The sequence below is a fragment of the Orycteropus afer genome, unplaced genomic scaffold (assembly GCF_000298275.1).
Source record: "Orycteropus afer afer isolate SDZICR_OR568_19922 unplaced genomic scaffold, OryAfe1.0 scaffold00142, whole genome shotgun sequence".
In the NCBI taxonomy this organism is placed as follows: Eukaryota; Metazoa; Chordata; class Mammalia; order Tubulidentata; family Orycteropodidae; genus Orycteropus; species Orycteropus afer.
In genome coordinates, this window is record NW_006921729.1 from 2,033,659 (window position 1) to 2,054,328 (window position 20,670).

General features: G+C 43.7%; 1 protein-coding gene across 1 annotated transcript in view; it reads left to right on the forward strand.

Annotated features, from left to right (window-relative positions):
• Positions 1-20,670, forward strand: part of ITGA9 (integrin subunit alpha 9) — a gene marked incomplete at its 5' end in the record, with an annotated part of 538,072 nt that overhangs the window by 12,651 nt on the left and 504,751 nt on the right. The window contains 2 exons of the mRNA XM_007945751.1: positions 9,707-9,834; positions 11,256-11,362. Of these exons, the coding sequence (XP_007943942.1) occupies positions 9,707-9,834; positions 11,256-11,362 (235 nt within the window). The remainder of the gene's footprint in view (positions 1-9,706; positions 9,835-11,255; positions 11,363-20,670) is intronic.

A 20,670-nucleotide genomic window follows, 5' to 3' on the forward strand; every position in this document is an offset into this window, starting at 1 on the left:
ATATTAGTAGTTATTTCTGTTATTACTTTGATCTGACTCCCGATACTGTTTTTTTTTTTTTTTTTCATGTTGGCTTTAGATGCTGAGAGCTTTACTTTCATTACATTTATTGATGCACTCATTTATCAAAATATGGAGTGTCTGCATTGAATACAAGGAACACTGGTGGTACCAATGGTTAAGCACTTGGCTGCTAACAGAAAAGTTGGTGGTTTGAACCCACCAGCAGCTTCATGGGGGAGAAGACCTGGGAATCTACTTCCATAAAGATTGGGGGAAAAAAACAACCACCCAAACCCAGAGCCATTGAGTTGATTCTGACTCAGTGACCCTATAGGACCGTGTAGAAGTGCCCCATAGGGATTCTAAGGCTGTAAATCTTTACAGGAGTAGACTGCCTCATCTTTTTCCTGCAGAGGGGCTGGTAGGTTCAAACCTCCAGTCTTTTGGTTGGCAGCTGAGTGCCTTAAACACTGCACCATCAGAGCTCTCTCCATAAAAATTACAGCCTGTGAAATCATATGGGGGAGTTTAACTTGATGGCACACGATAACAACACTGAATATAGAAGTGAATGAAATATTCTTTTACATAAGATACAGTCTTAATTATATGTGGTTTGTAAAATTTTGGTCTTGCTAAACCTAAATTTAAGGAGCTGTGGTGGCCTGGCGGGTAAGGCACTTGGTAGCTAACCAAAAGGTTGGCGGTTCAAACCCACCAGCCACTCCTTGGGAGAAAGATGAAGCAGTCTGCTCCTGCAAAGATTTGTCGCATTGGCAACCCTATGGGCAGTTCTACTCTGCCCTAAAGGGTTGTTATGAGTTGGAATCAACTTGATGGTAATGGGTTTGGTTTTGGGTTTTTTAATACCTAAATCTGAATTTTCGTGGATTCACTTATACCCTGCCTGCTTCTAAAAAGGATCTATGATGGCTCATTTGATTGCAGACTGTGGCACTGTAGGTGCTAAATCTGTATCCTTCCTTCTGTCTGCTCTTGCAGAGCCAGAGAGCAAGTGGGAGGCAACCCCTGTAACGGGGAGCTCTGGCTGCCATTCCAGGCACCAGATCAAATCCAGGAGGTAGGTCTACAGTTGCAAGGGGTGGTGGTAGTAGTGAGAATTTAGCAAAATAATCATAATCATAATCATAATCATAATCATAATCATAATGTGAAATATTGACCTCTTTGTTTTAGAGAAGAAAATGCTAAGAACCAACAGGCTTTTACACAGATCTCCCAGTGGAGAACTCATCACACACCTGTAGAGGGGCTGGCATGCTCCTGGGTGCAACTGTTCCTCCTCCAGGACTGTTTCTTCCACCTACCCTGCCTTTCTCATATTAGGGACTTCAGTAAAAGTTTGTGGTCCTGGTAGGTGTTAAGGAAGAAAGGAGACCAGGTAGATAGAGGAGCCATAGCAACAGTTCTCAGTTGCAGAGTTGGATATTTGGATTGGACTCAGGAGCAGTCAGTGGGTGATGGAGGTACCATGGCCTGGTTTCCTTCAGCAGTGGCATGCCTAAAGTTCATGTTACATCTGCAGTCTATTACCACAATATTGATGCACAACAAACCATCATGAAACTCAGTGGTCTAGATACCTACCATTTATTAGCTTATGAGTCTAAGGTTGGCAGTTTGGCTTGGGTTCAGTTGGGTGGTTCTTCTGGTTCCAGCTGGGCTCACTTATGTATATGTAGGTAGCTTCTGGGTAGTCTGAGGGGCTGGCTCATCTCTGCTCCATGTGCCTCTAATCTTCCAGCAGGCTAGCCTGGGCTTGTATATATATATATATATATATATATATACATATATATATATATGGTAGCTGGGTAGGGTGCCAAGAGAACAATTAGCATATGCATGGTCTCTTAAAGGCTAGGCTTGAAAATCAAACCTTGTCCTCTGCCATATTCTGTTGACCAATGCAAGTTACAGGGCTGGAAGGACAGAGAAAAAAAGACACTCTAGTTATCATTATTGATAGAAGAACCTTCAATTCACATTGAAAAGGACATGGCTACAGGGAGGGTGGAGAATTGTGGCTACCTTTGCAAACTACTACTGGCAGTGGAAGCATCCTGGCCATCCCTGGATTTCTGTTATCTCAGTTGAAGGTCTTAATAAATTCCTGCCAAGCAGTGGACCAGGGTTCTAAAGATCTGTGAGCTACTGCCAAGAGGTAAAGCGGGGTGAAGTTGGTGCCAAGATGTTTTGGTGACTGCCTAACATTCTAACATTTCTTAAATACCTACTTTGCACTAGGTACCATGGTAGGTGCTTTATAAACACTACTTAATTTAAACCTTGCAAGAACCCCTATTAAGTATATTTCTATTCCTCCTGTTTTACAGGGGAGAAAAACTGAGGTTCAGAATGGTTAAGAAATTTGTCTGTGGGCACACAGCATGTCAGTTTTAGAGGGAGTATTTGAACCCAGTTACACTGCCTGTAGTCCTTACTCTTCACCTCCCTGAGTATCTTGCTCTCAAAGAATCCAGGTGACACTATCCCCCAAAGGTAGAATGAGGAACTTCTGAGGCCTTTCAGATTCCCTGGCTCCAGTTGGCAACCATTGGTTTCCTCTGGGGATGAAATCTTCTGTGCCATCAGAGCCATCAGAGATGGTTCTCCTGGTACCAGCTCTTCATCTGCTCAAGCCTGAGCCCTTTTCTGCCCAGTAAGGAATGTGGAGCAATTCCTAGGGCTTCATCACTGCAGACACACAGTGATTGAGTTCAACTCATGGAACTGAAATGTGGGTCCTTGGGGAAGCTTTGGCTTTCGGATCAAATGCATGAAAGCAAATATAATGGTTTTAAGATTTTTAATCCCCAGTTGCTATCCTTGACCAGGCTTAATTTCACCCCTCGGAATCCCTGCTGTGGCATTTGTGGGGAGGGAGGGAGCCTTTGAGACATGGTTAGTTCTGAGCCTTCCCCAGGAAGGCAGCTGTGGCTCAGCCCTCTCTGGCTGTGCTCTCCAGGGAATTTACCTGCACTTTGCTCTCAGGATGTGAGAGATGGGTTCAGAGCAGGGTGGTGGCTAGAATAAAGCCATTGCAGCCAGCTGGGTGACTCACAGGTCAACTGAGGAAATGACCTTATTGGACAAATGGTGCTATTAACAGCCCAACATGAGACATTTAAGTGTAGGACATTTAAACTGTCACAATAGGAGTTGAATGGAACAGAAAAGAGCACACCTTTGGACTTGGGTGCCTTGGGTTCAAATCCCAGCTCTGCTTCTTACCTACCGTTTGACGCTCAGCATGTAATCCAGATGCTTTTCATGAAAGCAGGCTCTCAAACTGGTTCATTCCAATTTGATCCCCTCCTGAGAATTTGCATTTCCACCCCAGATCTATGGTATACATAATTATCACCTAGGGATCTTATTAAAATGTAGATTCTGATTCAGTATATCCAGGTGGAACTGCATCTTCTCGGCAGGGAGTCGAACCGGAATGAAGCAGTTCAAAGCCCTGGGTAAAAGGCATGTAAGAAACTGCCTAGCAGGATTGCCTGGAGAAAGAAATCAGATCACCTGTGAACATAACTGGTGCTGGCAAAAGAACAGAGGGGCCCACATTTCCATATAGGCAAGTGTCTTTCTCAAAAGAGAGGCAAACCTCTGGTTAACTAGTAATGCAAACTTTTAGAAAAAAAAAAACCTCACTGCTGTTGAGTAGGATCTGACTCATAGCGAACCCTTCTTGGGTTTCCGAGGCAGTATCACTATGGAAGTAGATTACCCAACTTTCCTTCTGAGGAGTGAGTGGGTTTGAACCACCAGCCTTCTGGTTAGTAGTCAAATGCCTTAGGCACTATGCTACCAGAGCTCCTAGAAATTTCTCTTGGGCCCCTTGAGCCTGATGGATCTGTTCCAAACCCCAGTCTGTCATTTGATGTGATGGAGTTTCCACATCAAAGTCCTAACCCAAGGCTGCCCACAAAGCCTGCATGGCCATTTTCAGGCGAGGTCGCAAGTGTGAATGTCTGGCACCCGAGAGGGGTCTTGTTACCTGGGGTCTTGTTACCTGTTGGTTTCCTTTTCCACTTTAAGATGCATGAGGAGCCCTGGTGGTGTAGTGGGCAAGGCATTTGGCTGCTAACCCGAAGGTCTGTGATTCAGATCCACTAGCTGCTCCGCAGGAGGAAGATGAGGCAGTCAGTCTGCTTCCATAAAGATGTATAGCCTTGGAAACCCAATGAGGGTCCATGTGAGTCAGAATCGACTCGGTGGCAGTGGTTTTTTTTTTTTTTTTTTTTTAGTTTTAAAATGTGTGGTTCTGGCTAATGTGTAGAAAGCAGAATGGGCCCTCCATTTGACTGCCTGAGGTCGTGCTTCAGCATGGGAACTTAACACATTTTGTGGGCTTGGGCAGATCTGGGCACCTTCTCTGGCTACCTGTTTCCCCGTAAAATGGGGGAAATATCAGTGCCTACAGAGTTGCTGTGAAGATTAAGTGAGATGCTGTCAGTAATGAGCCTAGCCCAGCCCCTGTACACTGTAAGTGCCTGTTATAGGCTGTTCTTTTGATAGGAATTTGATTTTGATAAGGATTTTGCCCTTGTCATTCTTGGTGTTAGGCTAGGGGGAGAAGTTTCATTCTTGCTTGGATAGTCTGCCGATTCCTGTCTGTGAATCTGGCCACTGAGAAGTGGCCCTGTTTGAAATTTCCAGGGTTTTCAGGCCAATTTGGGGGCTCAGTAGAGAAACAGCTTGTTGTTTCTTGTGGCCATTTCCCTTCCCTTGTACATGGTGATAAGAAATCCAGAATTCTCAGTTAATGAGAGGTCTCTAAAATGACCTTAAAGTCTGATTCCACCTTTAACTTGGGATGCAGTAGGAGAGCCTCACTTCTCTGGGATGATCTGTTCATCCTGGTCCCAACTGAACTCTGTCATTCCTGTTCAGCGTAGGTGGTTATGGAGCACTTTTCAGCCTCCTTTAATCACCTGGAGAGCTTGTTTAAATGCATAGTCTGATTTAGTAGGTTGCGGGTTGGGCCTGAGAGTCTGCTTTTCGATCATGCTCACAGGTGTCCTCGATGCTGTGGGTCTGAGGACCACACTTGGAGTAACAATCAAAGGTGAAGCTCAGCCTGATGATTTATTGCTGGGGACGCTTGGGCCCTTTTATACAGTAATTGTCCAGAGGAGAGATACATCTTGTCATGTTCCTGTTAATAGTGCCAAGGAAGATATCAGGGAATGTTTGAAGCCGTGGCTGGGATGTCTTTTTATGTCTCAGAGAGTAAAGAGGAAAAAAAGCAGATGGCATCTTTTCAGTGGCTTGTCCTGAACTCTGGGCCATTGTAATTCCTCTATCTCTTGGGATAGGTCTGGCGAGCAGCCAGCTGAGTTAACTTCAGAAAGACGTTCATCAGCTGGCCTGTAGCAGCAGCCTTGCTGGACGGCGGCCTAGGTAAAGAGCAGCGCCAGGCTGCGGAGGAAGCCACGGTGTTCTGTAAACACAGAGATACAACCTACTCTCCAGTGTCTCCCCAGGAGCGTCCTGCACACGTGTACCCACACGCCCCTTATCTACTGCTCAGGCTCCATGGCACAGGATGTGGGGAAAACCTTCTCTGACCCACTAATTAGAAGTTTGAACCAGTGCGTTGTCAGGGTTTGAGCCAGTCATTGTTATTAGAACCACTGGGTACCTTGGGCTTGGAAAGAAAAAAATAATTCAGCAGATCGCTCTTCTACTTTAGATTTTGTTATGAATTTTGCCTTTCTCAGTCTTGGCACTAGACTAGCAGTGCCTGGGATTTAAACTCTCTAGCGTCCATTCTTGCTTGGATAGCCTGTAAATTCCTGACTGTGAATCTGGAGCAGTGGTCCTGTCAGAAATTTCTAACAGATTCTGGTGCCAGTTTGGGAGGTTCAGTATGAGAACATTTTGTTGTTTCTTGTGGCCATGTCCCTTATCTTCCACATAATGAATTCTCCCCCTTGTTTATTTTTTGTGATTTTTATAAAATGATTTGTAAGTGGCATTTATTTATTGTGCTTAGATCTGGTGGGAGTTTTTGGACCCAGCCCTGTCCCATTGGAATTTTCAAGTGGAGGAGAGATTTTATGCTCCCTATTTCTTGCAATGTAGTGCCTAAGGCATTTGACTGCTAACCAGAAGGCTCGTGGTTCAAACCCACTAGCCACTCCTCGAAAGGAAGATTGGAAGATCTCCTTCCATAGAGATACCACCTTGGAAACCCAAGGAGGAGTTGCTATGAGTCAAATTGACTTGATGGCAGTGGGTTTGATTTTTATGGTTTTGGTGGACAGTTTCAAGAAGTTCTGGTGGCACAGTGGTTAAAGCATTTGGCTGTTAATTACAAGGTCAGTGGATTGAACCCACTAACCACTCTGCAGGAGAAAGATAAGGCAGTCTGCTAAAGATTTACAGCCTTAGAAACCCTGTAGGGCAGTTCTTCTCTGCCTTGTAGGATTGCTATGAGTTGAAATCAACTCAATGGCAGTGGGTTTGGTTTGGTTTGAATGGACAGTTTCAGCAGTTAATTCTCATCTGTGAAAATACAGCTGGCGTTATAGAACCACTTACCTCAGTGGTTCTAAAGATTAGCCCCAGAAGTGTGGGGGAAGTTGATCTTGTCATGTGCCTTTCTTCTCCTTGAAGTTTTGTTTTGGGTGCCATCATGCATTTGAATTAGATCAGCCAAGGGTCAGCCCTACTGCCTTGGGTAGGTGATGGAGGCAGTGTGCTCTATAGTGCTTGCTGAGATTTCTAGAGGTCTATGTGTTCCAGGCCCTTCTGCTTGGAATTGTTTGTCCTTATTCTCACTGGGAATTCTGTTGCTGCAGCCCACATGGTGAGAACTGAGGGACACTAGCTGCCCAACAAAAACCTAGAGTGACGGCTTCCAGGGCATTGCCAAGGGGTCATAGAGGGCTGGAGTGCCCTTACTGTTAAAGGCCAGTCTCCCTTCATACCCCAGCAGGGCTTCTCCCTCATTGAGAATTAAACACAGAGCATCTAAGACTGACCCAGAAGAAGGCTCTCTAGTAAGGGGTGGCTCTCTCTCGCTCCCTGTGCCTTCATAGTTCCTTCATGTGGATGTGAAGCTCATGGGCAGTGGGAATTAAGATAGGGCCTGCACTGGAGGGCACTTCCTATGAATCTCAACAGCATGTGTCTTGAGCCAGATTGGTGTTTGTTTCCCTTGTGATATCTGCCAGCCTTTGCTGAAGTCCTGTTTAAGGGTCTCAGACTCCTGTTGTGTGATCTGGAGGTCCTTGTCTGTCCACTGCCTTTGCCCAGCCAGAGTTGCTGTGGAACAATGCCATTCTGAGTCCAAAGAGGGATGACTGGATGAATAACCGAGATCTCAAGATGTAGGTGACATTGAGGGCAGAGTGAGGGGGAGCCTGGGTCTGCTTCCCATATGCCCAGGGAGCTGTAGTTTCATTCTAACCCTGCTGGATGCCTTTTCCAAGATACACAATGGACAATGCATTCTATTCCCAGGCATGTGGGAGAGGATATATTTTATAATGTGCCTAATATCCCTATGAGTGAGTTGCATCCCCACTCCAGGCAGTTAGAGATATGGAGCAGTTTATAATGTCATTGAGCAGCAGCTTAGGGTTTCCTATTCTTTGAAAATCAGTGTGGATTTTGTTTAAAGTCTTGTTGTACAAGTCCTCTTCGAAATGGTTCATAGCTCAGCACAAACTGTGCCTGCTGGGCGGTATTTAGTGTTCTTTGCTATAGATCTCCAGTTGACTACTTTCCGGAAACAATGCATAAAACCGTAGGTCAAAATTGTTTTTGTAACATTTGGAGGGGAATTTACTGCCATCTTTCCCCCCATGTTCTGTACTCACACAAACCCGAACTTATCTTTTCTATCTTCTTGGCATGTTCTTGCTCTCTTTCTCCAGCCTAGGACACCCACCTCCAAGGCAGCTTATCTGTTCAAGATGAAGGATTGTTCTTAACCCTGCTTGTGTGCAAAATATCTATCCCTGCTTTGTGTTGGGGTATGGGATTCAGTTTGTAATTCCGCACTGCTGCTAAACAAAAACAAAACAAAACCCCAAACCAAAAAACAACCCAAACCAGCTGTCATTGAGTTGATTCTGACTCATAGCGACCCCATGTGTTGCAAAGAAGAACTGTTCCCTAGGGTTTCATGGCTGTAATGTTTGTAGCAGCAGATCATTAGGCCTTTATTCCTCGTGCCAATCTTTCAGTTAGTAGCTGAATGCATATTGTACCATCTGTGGACTCACACTGTGGCTGCTGCTTTCCACTGTCCCTCCAAATGCACATAGTGTGTGTGTTCATGAGGCAAGGGAAGGAAGGGAGGTAGAAGAGAAATAGCATCTTTATAGTTCTCATTTTTTAAAAAATTCACTTAAAAATCTTTTTGAGTTAAAAAATAACATACATTCAAACAGGTAGCCATATTAGAAGTATACAATTTAATGAATTGTTACACATTTGTATAAATACTACTCAGGTTAAAAATTAGAATTTTAGCTGTACCCCCAGGAACCCTCTCTCTGTCATCAAAATATTCCTTTCTCTTCCTCAGAGGTAACCACTGTCCTGGCCTCTACCATCACAGTTATATTTTGCCTGCTTTTGAATGTTAGGTAAATGAAATCAGACAGTGAGTACATTATGACAGCTGTGTGGTTGCAACTGGATAATGCTCATTAGTTTCCATTGCTGTATAGAATTCTGTTGTGTGACTGTATCTGCTTCCCTGGGAACTTATACCATGATTTATATATTCATTCTTATTTTGATGGATCTTTGGGTTTCTTCTAGTTTTTGGCTATTACGTATTCATCTGTGAACATTTTTATTCATCTCCTGATACATGTTGTTGTTGTTGTTGTTATGTGCCATCGAGTCGGACCTGATTCAGCGACCCCTCCTTGGGTTTCTGAGGCAGTATCACTATGGAAGTAGATTGCCCCATCTTCTTTCTGAGGAGTGGCTGGTAGGTTTGAACCGCCAGCCTTCTGGTTAGCAGTCAAGTGCCTTAGGTACTATGCTACCAAAGCTCCTGATAGATAGATAGATGTATAAATTCCTATTGGGTATATTCCTAGAAATGGAATATACTGGTAAGCATATGTTCAGTTTTTTTAGAAGCCATTGAACAGATTTTGAAAGTGGTTGTAACATTTACACTCCTACCAGCAGCACAGGAGAATTCTAGTTGTTCCACATCCTTGTCAACACTTGGCGTTTTCCATATCTTTGGTTTTAGCCTTCTGGTAGGTGTGAAGTAGTATCTCATTTGGATTTCCTTAATAATTAATATGGTTGAGTACTTTTTTTTAAGATGTTGATTGGCCACTTGGATATTTTCTTTTGTGAAGTACCTGCTCAAGTCTTTGGCCCATTATTTTATTGGTTTGTCTGTCTTTTTCTTACTGATTTTTAGGAGTTTTATTTTTATAGATTCTGTGTAGGAACCCTATGTTAGTTGTTTATTGCATCCATTCCTTAAGCTTTCAGCGTGGCTGGAGATGATCTTACAGGCTCACTTTAGGAGCTCCCTTTCACCCTAACACACACACACACATATGCTGGTGTATGGTTTTACAGTGAGCATTCAGATAGAACCCCATGATTGAGTGAAGATTTTACCATCTGCCTCACCTTTCCTGGCTGTGGTTGTGACAGAATGTGCTTTTTTCTTGATGTGCAGGGTCCTTGTGGGTGCACCAAAAGCAGATTCCAAGTACAGCACTTCAGTGAAATCCCCTGGGGCTGTGTTTAAGTGCCGTGTCCACACCAACCCAGACCGGAGATGCACCGAACTGGACATGGCTCGAGGTGGGTGGAGCTTTTTCTCTGAGAATGTGGGTGATATCACTGCCAAGGTGGACATGGGCTCTCTCTGCACCCTTACTTTTTCCTCTTTTTCTTCTCAGGGTGACCATCATTCACACACCTGTCCATTTGTCCACCCATTCATCCATCCATCCACCCACCCACCCATCTACCCATCCACCCATCCATCCATCTATCTAAAAAATATGTATCGAGGACCTATTACTTACAAAACACTGGGGTACAATAGTGAATTAAACAAAGAAGGTTCTTGCTATTCTGTAAAATGCCTTGCATTTTAGTGGGCAAGAGAAACATTAAAACAAATAATTGAGAGAGGGAAGACCAGAGGGGAGGTGGGTAATGGATCTAATCTAGATTGGAGGGTCAGGAAAGGGGAAGTGACCTTTACACACTACTGGGCAAGTAGGGGAGGCAGAGCTTCCAAGCAGAGGAAGTGGTATGTCAGCGCTAGAACAGTGTAGTTGGAGTGTTGATCAAGGGGAGAGTAGATGAGGTTGGAGAGCTAGCCTGGGGCTACATCACATAGGGCCTAGCAAGTCAGGGTAAAGTATTTGGATTTTATCCTGTGTACAAAGGGAAGGCCATTAAAAGCAATCACAGGTTTTATATTTTAAGTAGGGAAAGATATAATCCGATAGATGTTTTAAAAATCTCACTTTTGTCCAGTGGCGAGAATCAGACAGATCTACCTGAGTTCAGAGCTCAGCTCTTCCAGTTACTAGTTGGGACTTATCAGAAATGTTCCATAGTCTCATAGGCCTCAGTTCCCTCACCTGTAAAACTGGGACTAAAATACTTACCTCACAAGGATTATCTTGAGACAATTAAGTGAGATAATGGAGGTAAATACACAGGACTATGCTTGGCACATAGTAGGTATTCAATAAATAAAACTCATTGCCATCAAGTCATATCCAACTCATAGCAACCCCTCCTTGGGAGATATTTAATTTAATTGTCACTTCAAGCCCTCACTTTCTTCATAACCCTTTCCCATCAAGATCTAATTTTTTTTTTAATGAAGAGTTGTCATGATTTTCTTTAGCAGAAAGGGGTAGGGACCCTAGAGAGGTGTTTTCTAGTGCTGCTGAAACTGGTTGGTCTGCAAACTGTTTGTTGCTGGTACATTAAAAATAAATAAATAAATAAATAGAATTAATTAAGGCACTTGCTTTGGAACATCAATCAAGGTACTACTTCCTTCTTTCAGAAAGTCTTGCTATGAAAAAGTTGGTTGACTCAAACAGTGTACATAGTGGTGAAGTTGATTTATATTCTTTTGCAAGCTCCTTAACTCTTTGTGGGCTAAGGACAAACATTTGGGCTTGTGCCATCTTTGGAAAAGCATCCAATAAACATTATTCCTTAACTCAAGTATGGCTTTTCTCTTTTTCTGCCAGGGAGAAATCGGGGCACCTCCTGTGGGAAGACCTGCCGGGAGGACAGGGATGATGAGTGGATGGGAGTGAGCCTGGCTAGGCAGCCCAAGGCTGATGGCAACGTGCTGGTAAGGTCTCTAGGGGGGCATGATGGGAAGAGGGGGTGCTCTGAGAATAAATGAACTTTCCTCCATTAGGAAGGTTGCATGGCATGGTGACAAGGGCATGACTCTGAGTTGCCTATTCTGAGTCTACTAGGTTGACAAATGACTAATGTTTTTATTTTCTTCATTTGTCAAATGCCAATAATGTCTGACTCAGGGTGCTGATATGTGGCTATTAAAAATTGGAAGATTAAGTGTATATGAAAAATGCTTTGTAAATCTCATTCATTACGTAAGTATTTTTTGTGTCTTTTTAAATTGAAGTATAATTTACATAAGTTGTATGGATTTAAAGAGCACAGTTTTGCGTTTTGATAATTGTTTATACCTGTGTAGCCATCACACCATCAAGATATAGAATACTTCCATTTTCCCAAAAAGTTCTCATGTGTCCCTTTCCTGTCTGTTCCCTTCTCTGCTGAGTCAGTTATTATGATTTATCATTATCACAGATTGCTTATGTGTCTGGAAATTCATATAAATGGAATCTTATGATGTCTTTTACTCAAAATAATAGTTTGGAGATTAATCCATGTTGTCTCTATCTGTAACTCATTCCTACTTATTTTTACATAGTATTATATTTTATGCAGTATATTATATATATATATATATATATATATGTATGTATATATATCTTTTTAATTAGTTATTTATTTGACTCCCAAAGTGCATATGACATATTCTGATCCATTAGGTGCTTTGGGGGAGATGTAAAGAAAAAGATGTCTTTGCCCTTGAGGCTCTCCATCGCTTAAGGCTGCACTGTCCAATAAGAAAGTCACCAGCACATGTAGTTATTTAAATTTATCAAAATTAAATTAATAATTAAGTTCTCCAGTGACAGTGGCTGACTTCCAAGTGTTCAGTAGCTGCCTGTGGCTGGTGACCACCATGCCGGACAATGAGAGAAAGAATATTTTTGTCACTGCAGAAGGTTTTATTGGACTCAACAAAAAAATGGAATTTCTAATTGTGGCAGACATTAGGGTTTCTTTCTTCTTCTTTTTAATTGTGATTTGGGTGACAGTTTACAGAGCAAATTCATTTTCCATGTAGCAGTTCACATATACTTTGTCTCATGACATTGACTACCATTTCCCACAATGCAACAGCTCCCCTCCCACTTCCTCCCCATAGTTACCTCTTCCCTGTGCCCTTCCCTCCCGTACACTCCTGCCCCCCAAGCTGTCTCCCTGTACATACACAGCCCTTCTATTCTCCCATGATCATTCTCTCCAAGGAGTGTATCTACCTAATGTAAATGTTTAGCTCATATGCCTGTCTCTTGTTTGGCTGGAAGCCACAGGAGTGGATTCAATTTTGGGTTTCTTTCTTAAAAAGTTTTTCTGTTGAAGTATAAAATGAAAGTGCTTAATGTGCATGATTTTGAGAGTACAGTGTGGTTAAGTTTCTCATGTGCATACACTCATGCATCCCCTTTCCTCACACTTGAGAAGGTCCCCCATTCCCCTTCCCACTCATTCCTCCCTTCCTGCTGAGATAACCAGTGTCTGACTTCATAGACGTTTTTCTTGCCATTCATTGACTTATGCTTAAAAGCATAAATAAGACTGAGAAGGAAAAATAGTACCACTAGCTGCCACTTACTGAGGGCTTCCTTTGGACTCCATACTGTAAAACTGAGTGCTTTCTATGTATTATTTTATCCCTAGGGAAACAGGTTTTCCTTTTCTTGAGGATCTAGGCAACATGTTTCCATCACCTATTTGAGGATTCCACTTTTGTGTTAAAATTCTCAAGGGCAGAAGCTGTTAATCTAAATTCCACCTTCTTTCTCAGCACAAATGTAGCATCTCCCTCTAAGGACAGGCCCTGGTGGGCGGGAGGAAGCAGCTGGATGCTGTCTTGAACCTTGAAAGGCTTCCCTACAGAGAACTGTTGTAGGTCCTGTCAAGTCTCCCTCTTCTTGCCCTCCATTTGCCCCGTTCCCATCCTTTAATCACTGTCGCCGTCTGGCTCTGGACCCTCTCCAAGTCTCTGCATTCCTCCAGACTTAGTTGCCTGACCCTGACTGGATGGCTTGGCCCCTAAAGGACAGAACACTTATCTGTCAGTCTGCAGAAAGTAGAGGAGGAAGCTGATCCATCTATGTAAATCAAAGGACGGCCTGATGTCACGATTCAGAAAAAAAGAAATGAGGCGGTGGGTTGGTGGCAGCACAGCACACCATCTTCCTAAGAGCCTGGAGGCATTAGCCAGCACTACGTGGCTGAGACCTCTATTTCAGATGGCATAGCAGAGGGCTCCATGTTCCTGCAAATTGGTGTCAAGAAGGTGTTGTCTCTGGGAACATGATGGCAAGGAGGATCATGGAAGGATTTAGCAAAGAAAGCCAAGAAGGCAGAGCTAGGGCATTTGTGGATAATCATGCTGTAGATGACTGTCTTCTAATTAATTCCAAATTCCATGTTAGGCTCTTTTTCCCATATTTTATCCAATTACTGAACCATCCATTTAATAAGACACTCTATGTGAGTGCTGGAGAAAGAGGGGCATCTGACAGCATCCGCTTTCCTCATTGTTTTTTGCACATGTGCTCTGTTGCTAGGAAAAGCTTGTCCAAATTCCATTCTGTCCTCACCCTCTTCTTCACTCTTCAGTTTAGGCTCTGCCTTCTTCATGAAGGCGGACCTGATGCTCCTGTCCTGGGCTGTCTTGCAATAACCTTAGTGCCTTTCATATCATTAGGAACTCAATTTATATTACTTTGTATTGTGTGTATAATTTTTTTTGTGCCACTTGGGAGCAGAGACCAAATCTTCAATCCTTTTTCACTTCCAGTGTCTGAGGAGATCTCCTCAAGGAGTGGAGTAGAACCTAAAAGTGTATTTGAACAATAAAGGACCTGAATGTCAATGCTAAAACAATTGGAAACCAAATGAGTTGCCATCTTCTCTTGGTGACTGATTTTAAATGACTGATGGAACCGTGAGGTTGAAATGCTGTAAAATGTCCCTTAGAGGTGACAGTTGACAACGAGATATAAAGTGTGGCCACCTGGTCCATATTTAAATTTTGGAGGCCTTATATATCAATTAGGAGCTCTGGTAGCATAGTGCTTAAGGCACTTGACTGCTAATCAGAAGAGTGGTGGTTCAAACCCACCAGCCACTCCTTGGAAGAAAGGTTGGGCAATCCTACTTCCATAGTGACACTGTCTCGGAAACCCAAGGAGGGGTTGCTATGAGTCGGGGCCGACTTGACGGCAAATAACAACAACAACAACACATATCAATTAGGAGCTCTGGTAGCATAGTGCCTAAGGCACTTGACTGCTAACCAGAAGGCTGGTGGTTCAAACCCACCAGCCACTCCTCAGAAGGAAGGTTGGGCAATCTACTTCCGTAGTGATACCGCCTTAGGAGGGGTCGCTATGAGTCATGGCCGACTCGACGGCACAGAACAACAACAAAAACAACATATATCAATTTGCTTGTTCTTTGATCTCTCAATACTACCTGCCAAAGCTTGCTGGGAAGCAAGTATTAATTTGTTAAAAACTAAAAATAGAAAGTTTTGTGTCATACAAACACACTTTTGAGAAATTGAGGGATGCCTGGGAGTGTGGTGCATTAGACCCGTGTCCTCAAGGGTGGCCTCATAAGAACATAGTGTTAGGTTTGAAGACAACAAAGGTAGCATGTCTGCCTATTTGCAAATGGCATCAGGTGCTGCTTTCAAAGTGAAGAACAGAGGGGAAAATTTTGAAAGTTGTGACAGGGAGTGAAGTGTCCCAATGACAAATGGCATTTTCTGGACCGTGGACACAGCAGTCAGCTCCAGCAAGACCTAGGGCATTGGTCGGCCTGGCAAGATGTTGGCTTATTGTCTGCCAGTCTAGGCTCCATGGGCATGGTGGTCCTTTCATGTTCGCCTAGGGAACAATGCTATCAGGGAATGGATTAGACAGAGCAGCCTGAGTTTAGAGCCTAACACTTCCAGTTACTAGTTGGGACTTACTGAAAATTTTTTCACACTCCATTCTCACACTCTCACCCAGCACACCCAGTGTGCAAATGATGTTTTAAGAAATAGGAACAAAATCATTTCTCACAGTAACCACTGACCAAACCCAGCATGGCACTGAGTGCTTCTTTCTGGCCTGGGTGGGCAACTCCAGATGATCAAGTTTGATGTTCTGCTTTTCATCAGTCTCCATGCCTCAGACAACAAATAATTTCATCTCCTAGATTATTTCTGGTGGAAACGGTGTTCTCTAGCTCTATCTACTTGTCATTTCCTTTCTACACATCAGAGCTGCCCATATCTCTTCACTGCTTCCCATCTCTACCGCTTTGCCCAGTTTTTCAAAGCCACAGGGTACATTTTGCATTGACTTCTGTTACTCTGTTTCCTGGTGTGGTATTTAAGGTTGAGTGTCAACTTGGCTGGACCATGGTATTGAGTGGCTAGGCAGCTGGATGTAGTTACTCCCCATGATGAGATTATAATCACCTCCATGGTGGAATCTGTGAGCAGCTAAGTAGCTGCCTTTGGAGTGTGGTCTGCTTCCAGTATATGAGGAGAAGTTTTGAGGAAGGTCTCTAGATTTTTGGCACATCTGGATTCTGCATTTGGCCGAGTCTTCATCTCTAGTTTCTGGACTTGAACCAGTAGCCTGCCATGTTGCATACCGATTTTGGGATTGTGCCATTTCACCTGCCAATCTTGGGTTTGTCAGCTTCAGAAGCCAATAGCTGTCTATGTTAAGAGATGCCTCCAGCTCCAGTGAGCCTAGAACAGGAGGCAGAGCTGAGGTCCAAGGTTGAGGGGCATGCACCCAGCCCCTAGAGCTGGCATTCTGAATTTGGATTTCTAGACTCCTAAACTGTAAGAGAATAAATTCCTATTTGTTAAAGCCACCCACTTGGAGGGGAGCTGTTGCATTGGGGTAATTGTAGTCAATGTCATGAGACAAAGTGTATGTGAACTGTTGTACGGAAAGTGAACTTGCTCTGTACATTTTCACCCAAATCACAACAAAAAAAAAAAGCCACCCACTTGTTATATTTCTGTTATAACAGCACTAGAGAACCAAGACACCTTTTTTTTTCTTTTTAAGAGAAGTAATAGGTTACAACTCAGGATCAGGATCAGAAAGCATGTAGGCAAAGTCTCCCTTCTTTAGCGCAGGACAGCTTTCTGAGCTATTCTTGGCTGTAGCCCCACAGGGTGCTCTCAGCCCCCTGAGGACAGGCCTCTTCTCTTTCCCCTTGGCTCTGCTCAGCTGGACCTCTGCCCTGCTTGAGCAAGTGTTACAAAGCTCTTTGGCTCCACCAGTAAGTATCTGGAGGCATCGCATATGAATAACAGTACACAAGTCATCCGTCTACATCTCATGAATTTTTGCTAGGGGAACATTCTCAGAACAACATTCCTCATACCCCACATGTTCCTCCTCATGTCTCCCTTGGTCCTTGCTGCTTCTCTTTTGTGAGGGAATTTCTTGAGGGACTTGGGGCATCATAAGCCTGACGTCTTACAGCTTTGTGTCCAGCCCGCTCCCCATCCCACACTTCTCTCAGCAGCCAGGGTCCGGCTCAGGCTGTGTGATGTAGACCTGGAGGTGTGATAGAAGTTCTGGCTGTCTGTATATGGTGAAAGCATTGGGTGTAGTGGGGGACTGATGTGCCTTTGTGGTTGAATCAGCAGGAGTTCTAGTACCCATCATCCCTCCCGCCCCAGGAAGGACATGCTGTTTCTAGACAACAGAAAAGACCTTTGAAATGAATTGTTCATTTTCTTCTTCTTTTTCATCTTTTGGGAGGAAAAGCAATCCTTATAAATTGAAATAGGTCAGATTCTAAGATCTGAGGTGATGCTGCTGTACCCTTTGTCTTTCTTACAGCTATTTGGGATCTAGTGGCATTTGAGCAAGTTTTGCTATTTTCAAAGATTGCTCCCGATTTTCTGTCCATCTTCCCAGCTCTTCCCCTATTTCTCCCTCACCACAGAACTCATTTGGAGAGATGGACAGAGTTATTAGTGCTTTCAGACAGTCCCTAGGATTTTTTTTTTTTTTTAATTAACATGTCAATCTGTAATATACAGATACACATTATAGATCTACAGTGATAATCAGGGCTAAATATAATTTATATTCAGAGACACTGTTCTATGTTTCCCCCGCATGATCCTGCCTTTGGCACTTTGATCTCTTACCTCACAGAATGCCTTAATTTTAGTTTAATGTGAAATTCAGTATTTGGATATTCTTGGAATTCTCCAAGGTCACCCCTTAAACAATTCATGGGGCTTAATAAAATGAGGAGACAATAAACTAGACAGCAAATGCAGCAAACCCTTCCTTGTAAGCGTCTAGTGTGCATCTGGCTGTGAGAGACTGCATTCTTATAAACATCCACCTCTTCTTTCAGTGCCTCCAGCACAGAATTGCAGTAAAACATGTGAAGGCCTAGAAGCCAAGGGCTTTGCCAGCTCCATAAAACCCATCCATTGCAGTCGTAACCTATAGGACAGAGCACAGCTGCCCTTAGGGTTTCCAAGGCTGCAGGAGCTCTGGTAGTATAGTGCCTAAGGCACTTGACTGCTAACCAGAAGGTGGTGGTTCAAACCCACCAGCCACTCCTTGGAAGGAAGGTTGGGCAAACTATTTCCGTAGTGATACTGCCTCGGAAACCCAAGGAAGAGAGGTCACTGTGAGTCAGATCTGACTCAACGGCACATAACAACACCACCACCAACAATCTTTACAGAGGCAGACCGTCTCATCTTTGGTGGAACCACCAATCATGTGACTAACAGCTGATCACAGAACCATTGTGCCACCAGGGTGCCTTGAATCCATAAGCTAGAGTGTTAATTTATCTGCTAATTAAATAATATCAAGTGGTTTACGTGTGTAACCTATCAAAATTGAGTCAGAACTAAACATTTTTTAAAAATACTTTCAATTATTTGTTGTATTTTCAATTATTTAGCAGTATGGAATTACTAAGACTTCTATGTGGCAAAAACGTTCTGTGCTGAACTTCTAACCTAAAGGTTAGTGGTTTGAACCCACCTAGTAGCACCATGGAAGAAGGCCTGGCAATCTGCTTCCTTAAGATTACAGTCAAGAAAACCTTATGGTCTACTCTGTGGCACATGGCGTCTCCATGAATCAGAATCAACTTAACAGCAACAGTTTTTTCTCTCTTTTTTCCTTTTTGTTTTTATGGAGTGATGATCTGTTTAGTGATGTTCTGTTTAGTGATATATTGTAATAGTTCTTTGCTCCATTGTATTTCAGTCCATGAGAAACATGCTGTTTTAGCACAAAACAGTACCAAGGAGGGGAGGAATGATGGTGGTTCTCAGTATAAATAATCACAAGAGATTGCTTTATGTAGTTTAAGGTCATAGGGGAAGCGGCAGAGTACGTGCAAGCTCAGGTCTTGAGGGTCACTCTGAGTGTGTCCTCTTTTGTCTTTGGACAGAGAGTGGCCTTGTCAAGGGCCCTGCTGGTGGCTGGCCTTGAAGGGGAGGAGCAGAGAGGGTGGTGGACAGTGATCTTACTACCGAGCGACATCAGGGATAACGAGGCCCTGGAGAGCCCCCTTACTCACTTGAGACGCTGAGTGCTCCATTTTCCCCCAGAATGGTTATTTCAGGGGTCCTGGGACCTGTGGGGAAGGGTGCAACAACAATAAACGGCTGCCAGACCTGCCTCAGGTGGTGGGTTCTGATGACTTCTTAGGCAGGAGTTGGGAGTTTTAAGATGTCTCTGGGGAGGCAAGGAGGAATTAGACATCATGGAGTTTAGCCCTGTTAACAACACTTACTAGCTCTGCTGTGTAGGTCAAAGCACCCCTTGATTCTCAGTGTTCCCTTATGGAAAATGAGAATTCTAAGGATATTTCTTCATCTTCCAGAGTTGCTGAAAACATCAAATACAGACCATAAAGATGCTGAATCTAACAGCTTATAGAAACAGTGGGTTTGGAGGAAACAAACAAAGATGTTAAAAACTGATTATTTTAAAATGTGACATTTTAAGAAAATGCGTTCATTGGCCAGAGTGACGTGAATTGATAACAAAAACGAATAGTGGTTCCACAGGAAACGCGGTGTGCTGGGCCCATGCATGGCCTCTGAGTGAACTTCCATTCAGCCCTGTGGTGGCTATTCAGGTGTGTGGAGACTCGCACATGGATCTGGGGTGGTTGTTATGTCCAAGTGTAAGGCTGGGTGTGTTCTGTGTGGGTGGAGCACAGACCAGGGCCACATCTGATGAGGCAGACAGATGATCCAGGTCTCTATTCCTGCTGCTGGCACCCGGTACGATATCTGCCAGTGAGGCTTGCTCTTGATAGCTGACCAAAGGGTCTTTTTACCCTTAACATCTCATCTCCACAAACACATCAAGCTCTTGCCCCTCTTGGGCTCTCAGCCCTGAACATTCCCTCAGATTTCCACCCAGCTGCTCCCTCACTTTCCTTGAGTCTCTGCTTAAATGTCACCTCCTCAGAGAGGCTTTCTTGACCAGCTGTCAGAAACAGCCTGAGGGAACTTTCTGGTGAGATGGAAATGTTCTACATCATGTTAGAGGTCTGGTTACATGAGCATGTGCATTGGCCAAAACTCATTAAATGGTACACTTGAGATTTGTGCATTTTGTTGTATGTAAACATCAAAGGAAGAACCGTCAACAAATTTTACTTCTAGTTACTGATATGCCAAGGAGCCTGGTGGCATAATGATTAAGCACTCATTGGCTAACTGAAAGGTCAGCAGTTCAAACCTACGCAGAGGCTCCATAGGAGAAAGACCTGGCAATCTGCTTCCATAAAGATTATGGCCAGGAAAACCCTATGGGGAAGTTCTGCTCTGCCATACGGGGTTACTATGAGTACTCAACAACGAGATGCATGCTGGAGAATTTTTGTAGGTAAAAATAGTCAAATGATGATAATTTTATATGGTTCAATCTACCCTTGGCTCTGAAGTGACACTAGAGTTCCCCAAAATATGCATGCAGACCAGCAACCTCAGTACTACCTGGCAGTACTACCTGGCACATTATCAGACCCTATGGCAGACTTGCTGGGGTGGGGCCTGGCAATTTGTGTTTTAGTGAAGCCTCCAGGTGATTCTAACAGAAGGTGACATTTGATGCAGGCCTCCTGCTGAAAGCATGGGTCAGTGGGTGGACATCACAAATGCCTGATGGTGGTCCAAGAAGGAGCCTCTTGCCTTCTCAGCTTTTTCTCCCCCCCTCAGCCTGATCCAAGAGAAGGGCCACGGCT